This window comes from Corapipo altera, unplaced genomic scaffold (assembly GCF_003945725.1).
Source record: "Corapipo altera isolate COAL_440 unplaced genomic scaffold, ASM394572v1 0, whole genome shotgun sequence".
Classification (NCBI taxonomy): domain Eukaryota; kingdom Metazoa; phylum Chordata; class Aves; order Passeriformes; family Pipridae; genus Corapipo; species Corapipo altera.
This window is the reverse complement of record NW_020884872.1, coordinates 63,099,802-63,114,071: the sequence shown is the minus strand read 5'-3', so window position 1 is coordinate 63,114,071 and position 14,270 is coordinate 63,099,802. Positions and strand designations below refer to the sequence as shown.

The 14,270-nt window shown below is 40.2% G+C and overlaps 1 protein-coding gene across 2 annotated transcripts in view; it reads right to left on the bottom strand.

The window, feature by feature from the left end:
* TDRD3 (tudor domain containing 3) overlaps positions 1-14,222 on the bottom strand; it is a 98,737-nt gene extending 84,515 nt beyond the window's left edge. For both annotated transcript variants that reach the window (XR_003528740.1, XM_027650330.1), the window contains exon 1: positions 14,141-14,222. Coding sequence is in view for 1 of the 2 variants with exons in the window: in XM_027650330.1 (XP_027506131.1) it covers positions 14,141-14,181 (41 nt within the window). In the remaining variant the exon portion in view is untranslated. The remainder of the gene's footprint in view (positions 1-14,140) is intronic.
* Positions 14,223-14,270: the final 48 nt, after the last annotated feature.

The window sequence follows — 14,270 nt, the reverse complement described above, 5'->3', positions numbered from 1 at the left end:
ACTAGAGCCTTATACTCCTGTAGGTCTGATGTACCAGGCCACTGGATCCACCCAGTCCAGTAAGCCTGGTTGTCCCTTTTCTCCACCTGGCTGGAGGCAGAGCCCCTCTAGTCCTGGTCATGGTATTCACTACTCAATTCCCATAAGTACAGATCAGAAGTTCCTTCCTCAAGATCAGGAGCATGAGCCATTCTACTCTGTCTGGCGAACTGCCAGCTGAAGACTAGAGCTGCAATTTTCCTGGAAAACCTCCTTTTTGTGATAGTTTTTACTTGCAAATCATATACCCATGCCTCTAGGATCATGGAATGTGTTTCCATCTCACTTCCTCATGTCTTCTACATGGTCATGCAGGTAAAAGCACGAGGTGCCCTGTAGTGTGTACCCACTATATCCTCTCTCTTGACCAGAAGAGCGCTTACTCCTAACAGCAGAAATACTGATCTAGACAGGTGGGGAGTAGGATCTATCCTCTGCGTTGCTGTTACCAGGTTCTCCATAGCTGAGGCAATGGGGGAAGACAGACTTTCTTTGTACTGCTAGAATTGACCAGCTAATTCATTCACCTCTTGCCCCTTTCCATCTTCCCAGGTCCTTACTGCCAATGACTTGGCATAAGGCGATGGTGCACTTCCACCATATCAGTTGCACACACCTGACTTAGTCTGAATCTTTAGATAATTGCTTGTTGTTCAGATCATCATAAATCATCTCATTCCCTCAGGTACTGGATACCTCTCTCTGGCTGACATATAGTAGCTTCTTTGAAAGGATACCTTTCCTTCACTCCCGACAGGAATCCCCTCCAGACACTGAGGACTTATACCCCTTTTCCAACTGCTTTGTCAGTGCCCCCTTCCCTAGAAAGGAATCACACCTGCATGGCTTCCCTACCTTCTAATTTCAGGCTACTGGTTCCATTATCCCAGTATCAGAGCATCCAGATGACCACGTGCATACCTGTGTGACAACTGAAATCCTTTCACATAACTCACAGCTCACTCGGGAACAGGGATAAGGAGGTTACTGCCTCATTTATGAATTTTTCCTCTTGCTCCTCCCCAAACTGCAGCTGACTCTATTCTTCCTCCTCCTGTTGTGATGGTCCTGCTTTGGAGCAGTCTGCCTTGTCTACTTCTTCCTCTTGCTCTGTCTTAAGAAGAAACTCCTTCATCAGGTACTAAATGAGCTGACTTCCACTTCTAATATTTTGTCTTGTGTACAGGGATGACTGAAAGCAGCACAGGTTGGTTCTTTGGTTCAGCCACAGTGCCTGTTGTAGGGGTTGGAGTAGCCATAATGCCTGTCATTTTGTCATCAGACCTTCTCTTCCCCTTGAGGGCACTGAGTAGCATTGAACAGGATTCGACAGGCATAGGCCAGGGCCTAGCACACTGCAGTGATTTATGTCTCTGGAGTTGCCATGGTGGCAGCATACTTTTTCCAAATATTTTATCAGTTTTTCAGAATTCTGCATTTGTCCAGGGGTCAAATTGCAGAATTTGGAGGTGACCACTGTCCTAGGTACTTGCCTGTACTACCCATACACCCTAATACTCAGCCTTGGGGTAAATCTCTGGGTAGTATTCTTAAATAGTTGTTTAACCCTGAACAAGACCTGAAACACATTCAGCAGACACAGCAACAGGAACATGATGGTTTGACCATGCTGAGGATATTAAAAATTCTCAAGAGCTACTGTAATTTGCCTGGAAGAGAAGGGGAAGATGAAGGAAGGTATCTCCCCCCAAGGCTGTCTGAGGAGAAAAGGTACGCAGTGCAATTATTCCTGGTTCCCGTAGATGGCTCCGGAAGCTCGGAAATGGTGGCAGTGCTGAGCACACACACCAGATCTATCTCACAACCACAATTTTACCATAAGGCAGTGCTACACAGTACAACAAAATGTTAACCTTAACACAGCCTCCAGAGATGGTAACAGCACAACATGGAACATATACAGCAAGTATAGTTACTCACACATATACAGTCATAGATATTAAGTAAGTATTGCTGTTATGCAACACAACACTGCAACAACTCCAAAACCAAACAAATCAACACTATAAACTAAAAGAGGGTAGATTTAGATGAAATATTACAAAGAATTTTTTACTATGAAAGTGGTGAGGCACTGGAACCAACTGCCCAAAGAAGCTGTGCATGCTTCATCCCTGGAATTGTCAAGGGAAGATTGGATGCAGCTTTGAGGAACCCAATCTAATGGAATGTGTCCCTGCCCATGGCAGGAGGGTTGGAGCTAGATGATTACTAAGGTCCCTTCCAATCCAAACCATTCTATGGCTCTACCACTATGACAGATTTGACAAATTTGTTTTAATGTGCTCCAGTCAGAGCTGTCACTATCTCAAACTTTTATGCTCCATGTTGGCTGCCAGAAAGGACTGTCATGGTTTAACCCAGTAGGTAGTTAAACACCACACAGCCACTCACTCACTCTTCCCATCCCCAGTGGGATGTGGGAGTGAACAGGGAAGAAAAAAAGTAAGATTTGTGGGTTGACATAAAGACAGTTTAACAGACACAGAAGGAAGAGAAAATAATAATAATAATTATAATCCTAATGAATTAGAATATACATAACAAGTGATGCACAGTGCAACTGCTCACCACTCGCAGACCGAGGCCCAGCCAGTTCCCAAGCAGCAGCCCTCGGTCAGCTTTCCCCCTATACTTACGGGAGGATGATGCCCTGTGGTTTGGAATATCCCTTGGGACAATTGGGATCAGCTGTCCCAGCTGTGTCCCATTCCAACTCCTCCTGACCCCCAGCATCCTCGCTGGTAGGGCTGGGTTAGAAGCTGAGAAGTCCTTGACAGTATAATGCTTGGCAACAACTAAAACACCAGAGCATTCCTTTTCATACTCAAATGTTCATTGAAATAACAGGTAAAAATCAGGTGTTGAAATAGCTCACTGCTAGGATTTATTCTCATATTCTATGGTTTAATTAACAGTTTCAATTTAGTATTTTGGCACTGCAGGCTGAGGAAGAGAAAGAATTTAAATTAAGGGTTCTAACACTCCAGAGATTCATCTAACCTCCCAGCCAATGTGCAACAGGAGAACAACATACTGTCTTTATTCTCCCAGCTTTTTTTGAATGATCCTCTAACTCAAGCTTTCACTTCCTTTCCTTCCCAAGTCATTCACAGAAATGTTTGACCTGATAGAAAATTACTTTTTTCTGTTCAGTCAATAAGTCAGGGGAGGAAGTCAGTTATCACTGCTAGTAGAAGATAAAAATTATGTTATTAATTTAAAAATCAAACAACAGTGGGACACAGTAATTATTTTGAACAGAGAAAAAATACTGGAAAACACTTAAAAGTAGAATTATTCAGTTATAAAGCACTAAGTTCATCTCTAGTGCAATAGCATGAACAAAATATGATCACAGCTAAAATGTAGTAGCAATTACTCTTCTAGAGTAAATTAACCTTTTTCCATGTCTTCATGTTATTATCATATGGTGACATGGTTCAGTTGGGAACTAAAATATAAATTAAGAAAACAGAAGATAGAGTACTGAAGTGATTAGAAAGATATTCTATTCCCTTCTCTTTCCCATTCCCAAATCTACAGAAACTTACACAATTGTAAACCTTTAACAGCGTTCTCCAAGGAAATCTTTTCCATCTCAAAACCACAGAATAGAGAATCTTTTTGCCTAAGCATCCAAGGTCATAATGAGCATCAATAGTTATGACCAAGACTGAAAACTTGGTGGATTAACAAAACTCAACACCTCAAGCCTAAAAACAAGTTCAAGTTCCTGTTTCCTCATAAGTTTATTCCACAGCGACTCTCTCCATTCTAGACAATTCTTCGAAATAAAATTCTGAAATGTACGCAAGAAATATTTCTGACCAATTTCACAGTGAGAGATTTCATCAGCCATTAAGAAAAAAATTAATAACCAAAAATTGTTACTTATTATTTAATGACACAAAAATTGATTGAAAGCATTATATGCAACATATTCAAGGATGATTTAATTATTAAGCAAACCCAAACCTGCTTAGTTTAAAATATTAGTATAAACAATGATGCATCCACTTCCTTCACTTCCTTAGATTTTCACAGTTGCAAAAAACCAAATCTGATATTATTTTGTATCAAAAAGTGCAGATAGCACTCAAGTGAAAAGCTGCAGTGGTATTTGGCAAGTACTTCCCAAAAGGCAGAACTCTGAGCTGGTTCTTACACTAGCTGAACTGCCATTCTCAAATCTATCAATATCTACATGTGTGCTACACTGATGTCTATCTGTGTATTATACCTTACATTTGAATTTAAAAACACAACTTTGAATAAGTTTTTAAAACCAAGAATCATGACTATGCTCATTATACATTCTGTTTTCAATGAAAAGCAGCTTGATGAATCATATTTTTACATAAGGATCCTCAGCATTCCTTAGCAGCTCATTACTTCAACACTAAGTATGCCCCATTCAGAAATCACTACTCTGCACAATCAGAACTAGATCCTTGAAAATCACCCACCTTCTCTTCAGCTCCTTCACTGATGTTGTCCCCCCTCACACTCTCCTCCAAATAATGGAAAATTTCACACTTGCCAGTACTTTCAACTGTAAACAAGAAGGTGTTTCAAGAATCTGAAAAGTGTAATGCTTCATTAATATTACAATCCAAAAAAGTCATTTAGAATTCACCTCTACTTTTTATTTACAACTGCCTTAGATGCAGGATCACAGTTACGGAAGTAAAAAAAGTATGTACTTGGAAGCTGCAAGTAAACTGAACTGCCCTGATGCCTTCTAAAGTCTCCCACACTCCCAGTGTACAGTGACCCTAACAGTAATTATGGCAACATCAACCAAAAGAAGTAAGTGTAAATGTGCTTCCACACACGGTAATTTCTATTTCTATCATTCTAACACACAATACCACAGAACAAGGTGATCTAACTATTGAAAAATGTATTTTACCCATTCAGTATACTGCCACCAACATCAGAGCTCAGTGATTTCATATCCTCATTAAATAGGAGATCAATATTATTAATACCCTTGGTAAGGGTACTGGATAGTTTACAGTTTTAACCCATGCTTTACTGCTGTATTTAAACATTGAGATCACAACATACTGTATTTTGCAACATTAGAAGAATATAACAGACTGAAACTTCAGCAGATTGAAAAAAAACAAGTTAACATGAGTCCCTAACAACTCCCTAACAGAAGAGATTTAGTGATAGCATACACGCACTGTTATCTAGCAGTAAAAGCTGCGATGTAAAAATGTCAAACTTTTCCAGGTAACACACAGAGATGTGCCCAAGATAACCTCACTAACTCTCAACTTTGATAAGATAAGCTTCCAGCATGCAGTACAGCTGTAATACAGCAGATGGTAGAAACAGCCCCTGCAGTCAGAAATTGCTGGACAAGAGCTCTTGCATGCTTTGCTCCTTGAGAAGATTTGCTACTCCATGATTCATAACAGGCCAACAGTCCACAGCAATTTGACATACAAAAGTCACAACAATGAGAAGGGTTTCCTTTGTTCAACTAACAAAATTCAGTTTGTTTTTTTTTTCTCAGATACAAGCTGTGAACACTATTTCTCACTCACACTTTCCCAAGAAAATGCTGGCAGCCACCCTAAAGTGTTAAATTGAACACAAATATTCTAAGTCTGGGGCTGTGCCAAAGGCACAGCTGCCACACCACTGAGAGTATCTTGAAGCTGCCTGAACACACATGGCTTTTTCTCCTCTGGCTTTCTTCAACAGCTCTTTTTCAGATATGACACAGCACTATAAACTCCTAGACATTCCTGGAGCACTATGAGACAAACAACACAAAAGAAAAAGCCAGCCTTGACCACAGTCCCCAGAGAGCACTTCCTGACAAAGAAGTGAGTTCAGCGTTCTGTTCTCCAACTCACAGGAAGTCTTTGCTTGCCGTCAGTTAACGCCATCACTCCCATTTTCAAAACCTATGCTACATTTCCCAAAGCGAAGGACTCAAAATGAAATCAACACAAGAATGCCCGTTGTGCTTCAGTTACTTACCAATGTTACAAAGATTATTTAAACCAGTAACTTTCTTCTTCTTTAAATGTGCAAAGAAGCTCTAAGGTTGTACATCAGTCCTAGAGCTGTCCAGTCTTCCTAAATTCTGACACCTCGTGACTATGCATTACATTAAGTACATAAAAAGTGATTAGAAACATTCACATACCACTCATCTTCCAGAAAGTCTTTCATTTTGCCTGTCAGCTCTATTAGACTTACTGGAAATAAATATGCTCCTTTTGCTCTAAAGAAGTAGAAAATGCACTGCTCCCGAAAATATGAACAATATGCACAGCTCGGAGAATCAGCCTTAAATTTATGTTAATTATATTGTTATTACAATCACAAAATAAGCAAACTCTAAAAAAATAACCAGTATATAGGATATTTAATATCCAGCATTTCTAAGTGTAACTATAGTTAAGTAAAACTTCAGGACAGCTTCATACTTCTACATACTCCTACATGTATTATTTACATGAAACCGTATTTTATTCAGCAGTAAGACATGAAATATGCACATAGAGAAACCTTCTGAATATCACTCTGTTATCAGTATGAATGATAACAGTACCTCACTCCAAAATCACCAGTTACCCTCCCACCAGCTTGCTGCTCAAGGACTCAGGGTCTGGGGAGTGTGAGCACACAGAAATTGTAGAAAATGTAGAATCTGTCTCAAGAGTCTCATGACATGGTTTCAGAATGCAAAATCTTTGCAAAGGGCTTTCTCCTGAGAGCTGGTTCATCTAGATGCATCATCTACTCAAAATGCCTCAAATTTCCACTGTCTAGAAGGCATAGGCTTTCTGGCTAGTAATTTAAATTACCAGGAACACACAAGTTTAAAACAACCTACTTTTTCTCAAATTGTAAGAGATACTGACCACCAAAAAATACAGACTTCCTAAATACATTGCTGCTTTTATGAATTCACTCTTCCATTGGGAAGTTCATTTGGGTTTACTGGAAAAGGTAAATAATAATCAAGCATGCCACTATTCTATCCTGCCTTCAAATCCTTATCAAAATCACGTTTTACAAGCCTTGCTTATGCTACACTGAGAAACAAAATTTCTGTGAGGGAAGAGGTAAATCAGCCCAAAACAGTCAATCATAATTATGTAATAAGCTCCATTCAATCATCTTGTTTAAGTGTTGATATCAATTATTTTAACAACAGACAAACTGATAGAAAATACCGTGAAACTCAGCAGACATCAAAGATAATGTGCCCTGTTCAATACAAGTTCGTCAAAGAGCACTGACACAAAAAGAGATGGAAGGAAACTACTATGTCACTGAGTCAAACCCATTAAGTGACACTTGTCCTAATAAAGTATTTGCATCCCAAAAGGACAGCAAAGCCTAAGAATCACATGGTTAAGTAAATAAGTTCTGAAACAAGACTCAATCACATTCAAAATTCCAAGGACTCCAAAAAGGAGACTAGCTATGGAAAACCTACACATTCCCACAGAAATCATTGATTGGAAAGAATCAGACACACTATACCGAGACAAGTAAGGCCACTGAAAAGGTGGGTGTTAAAAAAGGTCCGTAACAATGTAAAGGACTTTCAGCTTTTGATGTGTTGCAAGTAGAGTAAGCTTTTTTCCTCTCTTTTCTTTTATTCAGTAAAGATTTCACAGTAGCAACAAGTTCACTCTAAACTGCAACAATTCTATAAATCAAGGACAGCTTACACTACTGCTTCAGCTTCCCAGCAGAGAAACCAGCAAGTGAAGTCTGTGTTCCCAAAGATGATGCATAAATCGATTTGAGATCTCACATAAGATGCTGGAAGGAGAGTCTTGCCCAGCAACTAATGAAAACTGGGAGGGTGAGTTGCAGTAAGGTAGTGCAAATCACAGCTGAGACTGAGCTCATTGGAGACTGTCACACTTGGTTTGTCTTTTCCCTCTGTCCTGTTTTCAACAGTCCGGTTCATTTCTCTCCAAATTCTCACTCCCTCTTCCCTCATCTCCCAGTAAGGGTGAAAATCCTTTCTTCAGCAGAACAACAATGTGAAGACACTTACCTAACAACATAAAAATAAGAACATAAATGGTGCTTTTACTTATGCAGTCTAGGTCTATGCAACACAGGTCTTCCCTTTTTTCAAGGGTGACCAGAAGCAGATTATTCAGGTAAAAAATGTAAAACACCACAAATATCTAGAAGTAAGTGTCTGGAATAATTCCTAGCCTTCAGCCATTTTACAGCTGATAGTCCAGCTCCACTGTAGAGTTCAGTATTCAGTGTACCTATCCCTGTCTGACTTCGCCTAACTACAATTTTAACCCACTTCTATTTTTTCTGCTCCACAATATCACGGGGCAATTAAGTTCCACAATTTAATTACACATTGCTTGACAAGCTACTTTAATTTTCATTGGGTAGCAAGTTTAGTTTGCTACGTAGCCTAATTTTTGTCCCAAGAAGAACAGCTACTGCTGCTTTCTATTCATCATTTCTGTGTGATCTACAGATTCTATAAGACCTCTATCACCTCTCACCTTATTGTTCTCTTTTTCACACTAAATATCTTCATCTTCCCAACACAGAGATCTTCCACACCTCTTATCCACTTTTTCACTGTCTATGAAACCTTTGCTGTGCTGGGGTGATTACATTAATGCACACTGTTAATGATTTGGACACACCACTGATACACATAATCACCTAACAATTATTTAATTCTTTGTGAACAATTCCCAACAGCTGTCTGACCACTGCCCTTCTCTGAGTAAGTAACATGAGCAAATTTAGAGCTCAACACTGTGTGGATAGGTCTGCATTATTTTCCCCTGCATGAGCATCATTTGGCATTCACCAGAGCTGAACGACATTTCTATGTGAAAGCACTGGACACAGTGAACCCAATCGGTTCAGATTTTACCAATCCCCATAGATCAACAAACTGCTATGGTGTCACAACACTGTCATTCCTTAAGAATTTTTTTTTAATACAATGAACCCCTAAACCCCAGCAGAAATCTACCACTAACATTGTTCCAAAATGAAGCAATCATTTATCTATCTAGTTTCTCATCTTTAACCAACCATAGTAATCCATAGGATAACCATTTAACCTTGGCAAATCAGCTCTGGTTGAGGTCCCCGGTCAACAATTTTACCCACTTTTAAACCAGTCTGCTACTAACTTCGGTTAAGTGCTTTCCAATTCTAGAGTTGCAGCGTTCAGTGAGCAACAATCATGCAGGATTTGGTGAGTAAAAGTTCTACTTTCATTATATGTACTGCCTGTAAATTACATGAACTTCACTAAGTTTTCTCTTCTGCAAACTGAGGTGTTTCAAACATGTCAGTCCCCTACATCCATCCATCTCCTTATTTCAGCTATCCTTCTTTGCATATTTTCAATTACAATTAATTACAACCCTCAATTTGTTTCTTGTAAAAGTTATGACAATTCCATCTGGTAACAGCTATTTTTCAAACACGTAGCATCTTCTTTGAAAAGAAGAAAAAAGAAGTAGGATCTGTATTAGTTTCTTGGGTTTGTTTCCCTTAACACAATGTAAAATGCTGGACCTTTCCTGCTCCTCCAGAGTGAAAATGACAAATAATTCAGGTTCTTACTACCCACTATTTGTGATCCAGGAGGAATGCAAACAGATCAGACCAGCCAGTAAGGGATACACCTGAACAAACAAAAAATGCAACTATGTGGCATTTTGTTTTGTGCTGGCACTTTGAGATTTCATGGTACCAACCAAACTTAACAAAATAAAGTGCATCACAAAAAAGTGTCAAGAATCTCAAACCCACCATGTTACGCCTACATCTAAGGAAAATCTTGTATCCTGCCTTGCAGGGACCAATTTCAGCTGAGATTTCCAAAGTCATTTCAACAGAACACGAGGGAAGAGCAGATCCATCTTGCAGGATCCTGGAACTGACTACTTTGCCAAATGCCTGCCATACGCTTAGGAAGAGGTGATAGATTCACCTCTGTGAGCACTTCCCTGTGTTTCCAGGCATACACCTACTTTTGCTTTAAAGCTTAGATCATACCAGATGATTACTCCTACGGGAGAACATATTTGAACAGACCAATCTTAAATCTAATGTTACCCAGTACACAGCACATTACTTGCTGAAATATCAAAAACTCAGTTTAAAAGTTTGCTGTACATCAACTATGTATTTTTCACTTACAAAGTACAGAAAACCACACTGACATTGATAGAAGGGTTTTCTTGTGGATTATTAAGCAGTATTCTTTTGTTTCCAAACAACCAGTACAATTCCATTTCCTCTTCATCTCTGGAAATAACTTTTCCTAGTCACAATGTTGTTTACATAATCTTCAAAATATGGAAAGTTTTTGCCATAGTTACTAATTTTTATGGCACCATACACTGCAATAAAAAAATCTGTACTGCTTGACAAGGAACTTGCATGTACATTTAGTTGTACTAAGAAATTCTTTAGTTACACAGTTTGCACATCTTGCTTTCCCACAGCAGTCACCAGATCCGAGATCTGTGGAACCACAGGCTAAACCTGCTGTAGGACATGGCATATTGTTTATTTTTGACAATATACTGTCATTTCTATGTAATAAATTCACAAGTTCTGCAAAGATCTGGGAACAACAAAGAGGTCTTGGCTTGTCATGTTCTTTTGTGAAATGCCACCCAGGAGACATCCAAAAAAAAGCTAACAAAAAACTCTGTTGCAAGCCAGCAAGAAGTGCTTTTTCAACTCATTGTTTACATAAGAGGATGTATTCTGCAGTCTTTCTGAATGTCATTTCTAGAAATAAAACTGCATTCACTAACTTATGTTCCATTAAGGTCTATATTTTAATGGGATCACTGGAAAATTCATTCCAGAATTCATGAATGTAACTATAACAATTAAAAAAGGTAATTCTGCCCCTTAGCCTTCCTCCTCATAAGTGTTTGATAATTAAATCAAAAGTTAATACAGAACTTCTGTTCCAGGAGTGAATATCTTTTTCCATTGACATGTAATACAAACACACCTTACCTCTCCCCTAAAGTTGGAGTCAATATCTCATTCCAAGGTACAGTGTAGTAGTGCATAACTAAAAGAACTAGCATCAAAAAATGCACGTTTTTAAAGAGAGCTGCAAGGTCACATCTTCAGAAAAACTACAGTTCTGCATACAAACTACAAGGGTCTTTTACAGATTTTCAAGAAACATCACAAAAAAAAAAAAAGGCTCTCAGCTTTAGCTACCACTATTACATTTACTAGGTAGGGTTACTTCACCTTTCAGAAGCTGACAAAAATGTAATTGATACACTGAAGCCAAACATTATAAAATTGTCTGTGAATTTGTAACAGGTGACTCTTACAATACCTAGCTGAGGGGGAAAAGTAAATATATAGTTACTACTCTATAGTAACTACACGATGTTACTGGTTTACTTGAAAAACACCTTTATTTTTACTTCAGAATCATAAAATGTAAACACTAGTCGCAGAAATTGACATAAACAAGTGTCTACATTAACTCTTCTTACCTTGAAAGATTTAAGAAAGTAAAGTAAAATCCATAAGTACAGGCAGTATCTTACAAGCTACCAGATTTGCAACTAAGCAAGAACGTTTTATTTACCTGAAGTACCATGCAGGGCTTCTGTAGCTTAAGTGGAGATAGATTTTAATATATAAACTCAGTTTTGGTTTTGTACTAGAAAACATATCATCCTGACACCAGGTGACAGCACCAGTAACAAACAATTTGGTACAAAACACGATTTAACCACCAGTGTAGTCAAGCATAGTCAGAAACACACTACATTAAATATCACCGAAGGCTTACTCATACAGGTGTTAAATAACTTTAAGATCTAATAATACGAGAAAAGTCATAAACGTAAGAGCAACAGCAAAACAGTTGGAAGCACGGATGTCTAGGTTACTATATTTTTAAAGAGTACAAACATTTAACTAAACTAGATTTTTGAATCATTATTTATTTTCCACTCCACCTCACATTCCTCAAAAGTACATGCATTAATTCACCCCTCTTGCATACTACCCTTCTCAGCGCAGAAGGTCAAGGCATAATTCCAGTGGACCTGATAATCAGCCCATTACTCACCCGATCACCATGCAGCCTCTGGCTCACACTGCAGTACTCCAAGAATAACAAGTCTTTATGGCCATTCAGGAGTATAAGCCCCCAAGGAGGGAGGGCAAACACTGCAGAGTAACAGATTGTTTCAGAGGCACCTCATATTTGTACTGCCAAAACCTCAAAACCCTTTACCAATGGCACTCATTCAACTGAAAAGACAGTAAAACAACTAAGAGCTGAAAACTGTGCAATAAAATTTTGAAGAGGCAACAGAAAGAAAGAAAACTATGAAAATAAAAACCACTTCTATGGAAGACTTCTGCCTTTTCAGAGAGGAGTAAGTACAGAAGCGGAGAGGGGTTAGCTTCAAGTTAACAGTCAAAAATTCCCATTAAATAAGATAATGTTATGAAAAGTAGCAGAAATAACTGATTCTTTCAATTCAGTGATAGCCAGGAATCACAGGATTGTGTACTCTGGAACCACTTACAACAGTATTTTTGAAAGCTGAAACACTTATCCACGAAGCAGACTTAAAGACACTGTCAGTATTATCACAAAGTAGCACAGTAAAAGTTGGGATAAAAAACACAGCCACACCAGCTGGTTAAAGGAGGTGATTATCCCACTGTATTCAGCATTGGTGTGGCTTCATCTGGAGTAATGTGTACACCACTGGAAAACTATGTGAAAGTCCTTGAATATGTCCAGAGGAGGGCAACAAAGCTGCTGCCAGGTGCTTTGAGGAGCAGCTGAAGACTTTGGGTTTGTCTAGTTTGGAGAAAAGGAGGCTGAGGCGTGATCTCATTGCTCTCTACAGCTTCCTGAGAAGAGGAAGTGGACAGGTAGGTGCTGATCTCCTCTTCCTAATATTCAGTGATAGGACAGACAGGGATGGTTCAAAGTTGTGTCAGGGAAGGTTCAAACTGAATATTAGGAAGCATTTCTTTAACAAGAGTGTGATCAAACACTGGAACAGGTTTCTTAGAGAGATGGTCGGTGCCCCGAGCCTTTTAAGTGTTTAAAAGGTATTTGGACAATGCCCTTAATAACATAAAGATTTAGTCAGCCCTAAAGCAGTCAAACAATTGGACTAAATGTTGTAGATCCCTTCCACATGAACTATTCTTCTTTTATTCTAAATCATATGACATCTGCTTTAATTTTTTACATCTTAGCCATACATGAAACCGCAATCCAGGAGACCCACAAACAGCACAATAGGAACATCTTCAGAATACCACTGGCAATAACCCTGCTTTGTGTGAGCAGTTTTTCTTCATTACATCCAAAGTCTGTCACTCTGTGCTTTGGTGCAGTTAGCATTAACTTTTGTTTTGGTCAAAGACTTCCAAGGAAGTAAAGAAAAAAGTCAAAGTGACAACTAAGAAGCAAGTAAACAAACATGCAAAAACCCAACAAAACAAATTCCTACAGTGCAAAATCCCCTCTAGGCTAGCAGATAACAGTTTGCAGCATGTATCTAAAAAGCACAACTCGTCAAAACGCTGTTCAAAATGGATCTTGTGTGCCCAACGATTAGGGCCGAGTAGAAAACACAACTACCCGAGGTCAAGCCTCACGTATGCCTCATTTACCCTACATTAGTTTCACCACTTTCATCTTCCCCTCCTTGCTGAAAAGGTGTACAGTGTAATGAACAACAGCACTATGGTCAAGCGCCGGGCTTCCAGCAGAGCAGGCCCGGGGCAGGCAGGAGCGGGCAGGCCGCCGCCGACCCCGGGAAGGGTCTGGGCTGGCCCCTGCTCGGGCTGTCGGCCCTGCCCGCAGGGCGGCCGGGAGGGCCCGGGAGCTGCTCCCAGAGCGAGCCCTCGCCGGGCCCCGAGCGCGCCGGGGGAAACATAGACCCCTCCCCGCAGCCGCCTCCAGGGGCTCCGAGCCGGAGCCTCAAACACAAGGGCCCCCCGGGCCACCGCTCGCAGTCACCCCGAGGGCGCGCTCGGCGGCGCGGCCCAGCTCGGCCGCACTTACCAGCCCGACTCGGAGAGCGCCGCCCGCGCCCCGTCGGCCATGGCGCCGCTCACCGCAGCGCTGGGGCCGGCGGCGCCGCAGGGCCCCCCGGCTCTCGCCCGGAGCAGGAGGGACGCGGGGCCTGCTCGCT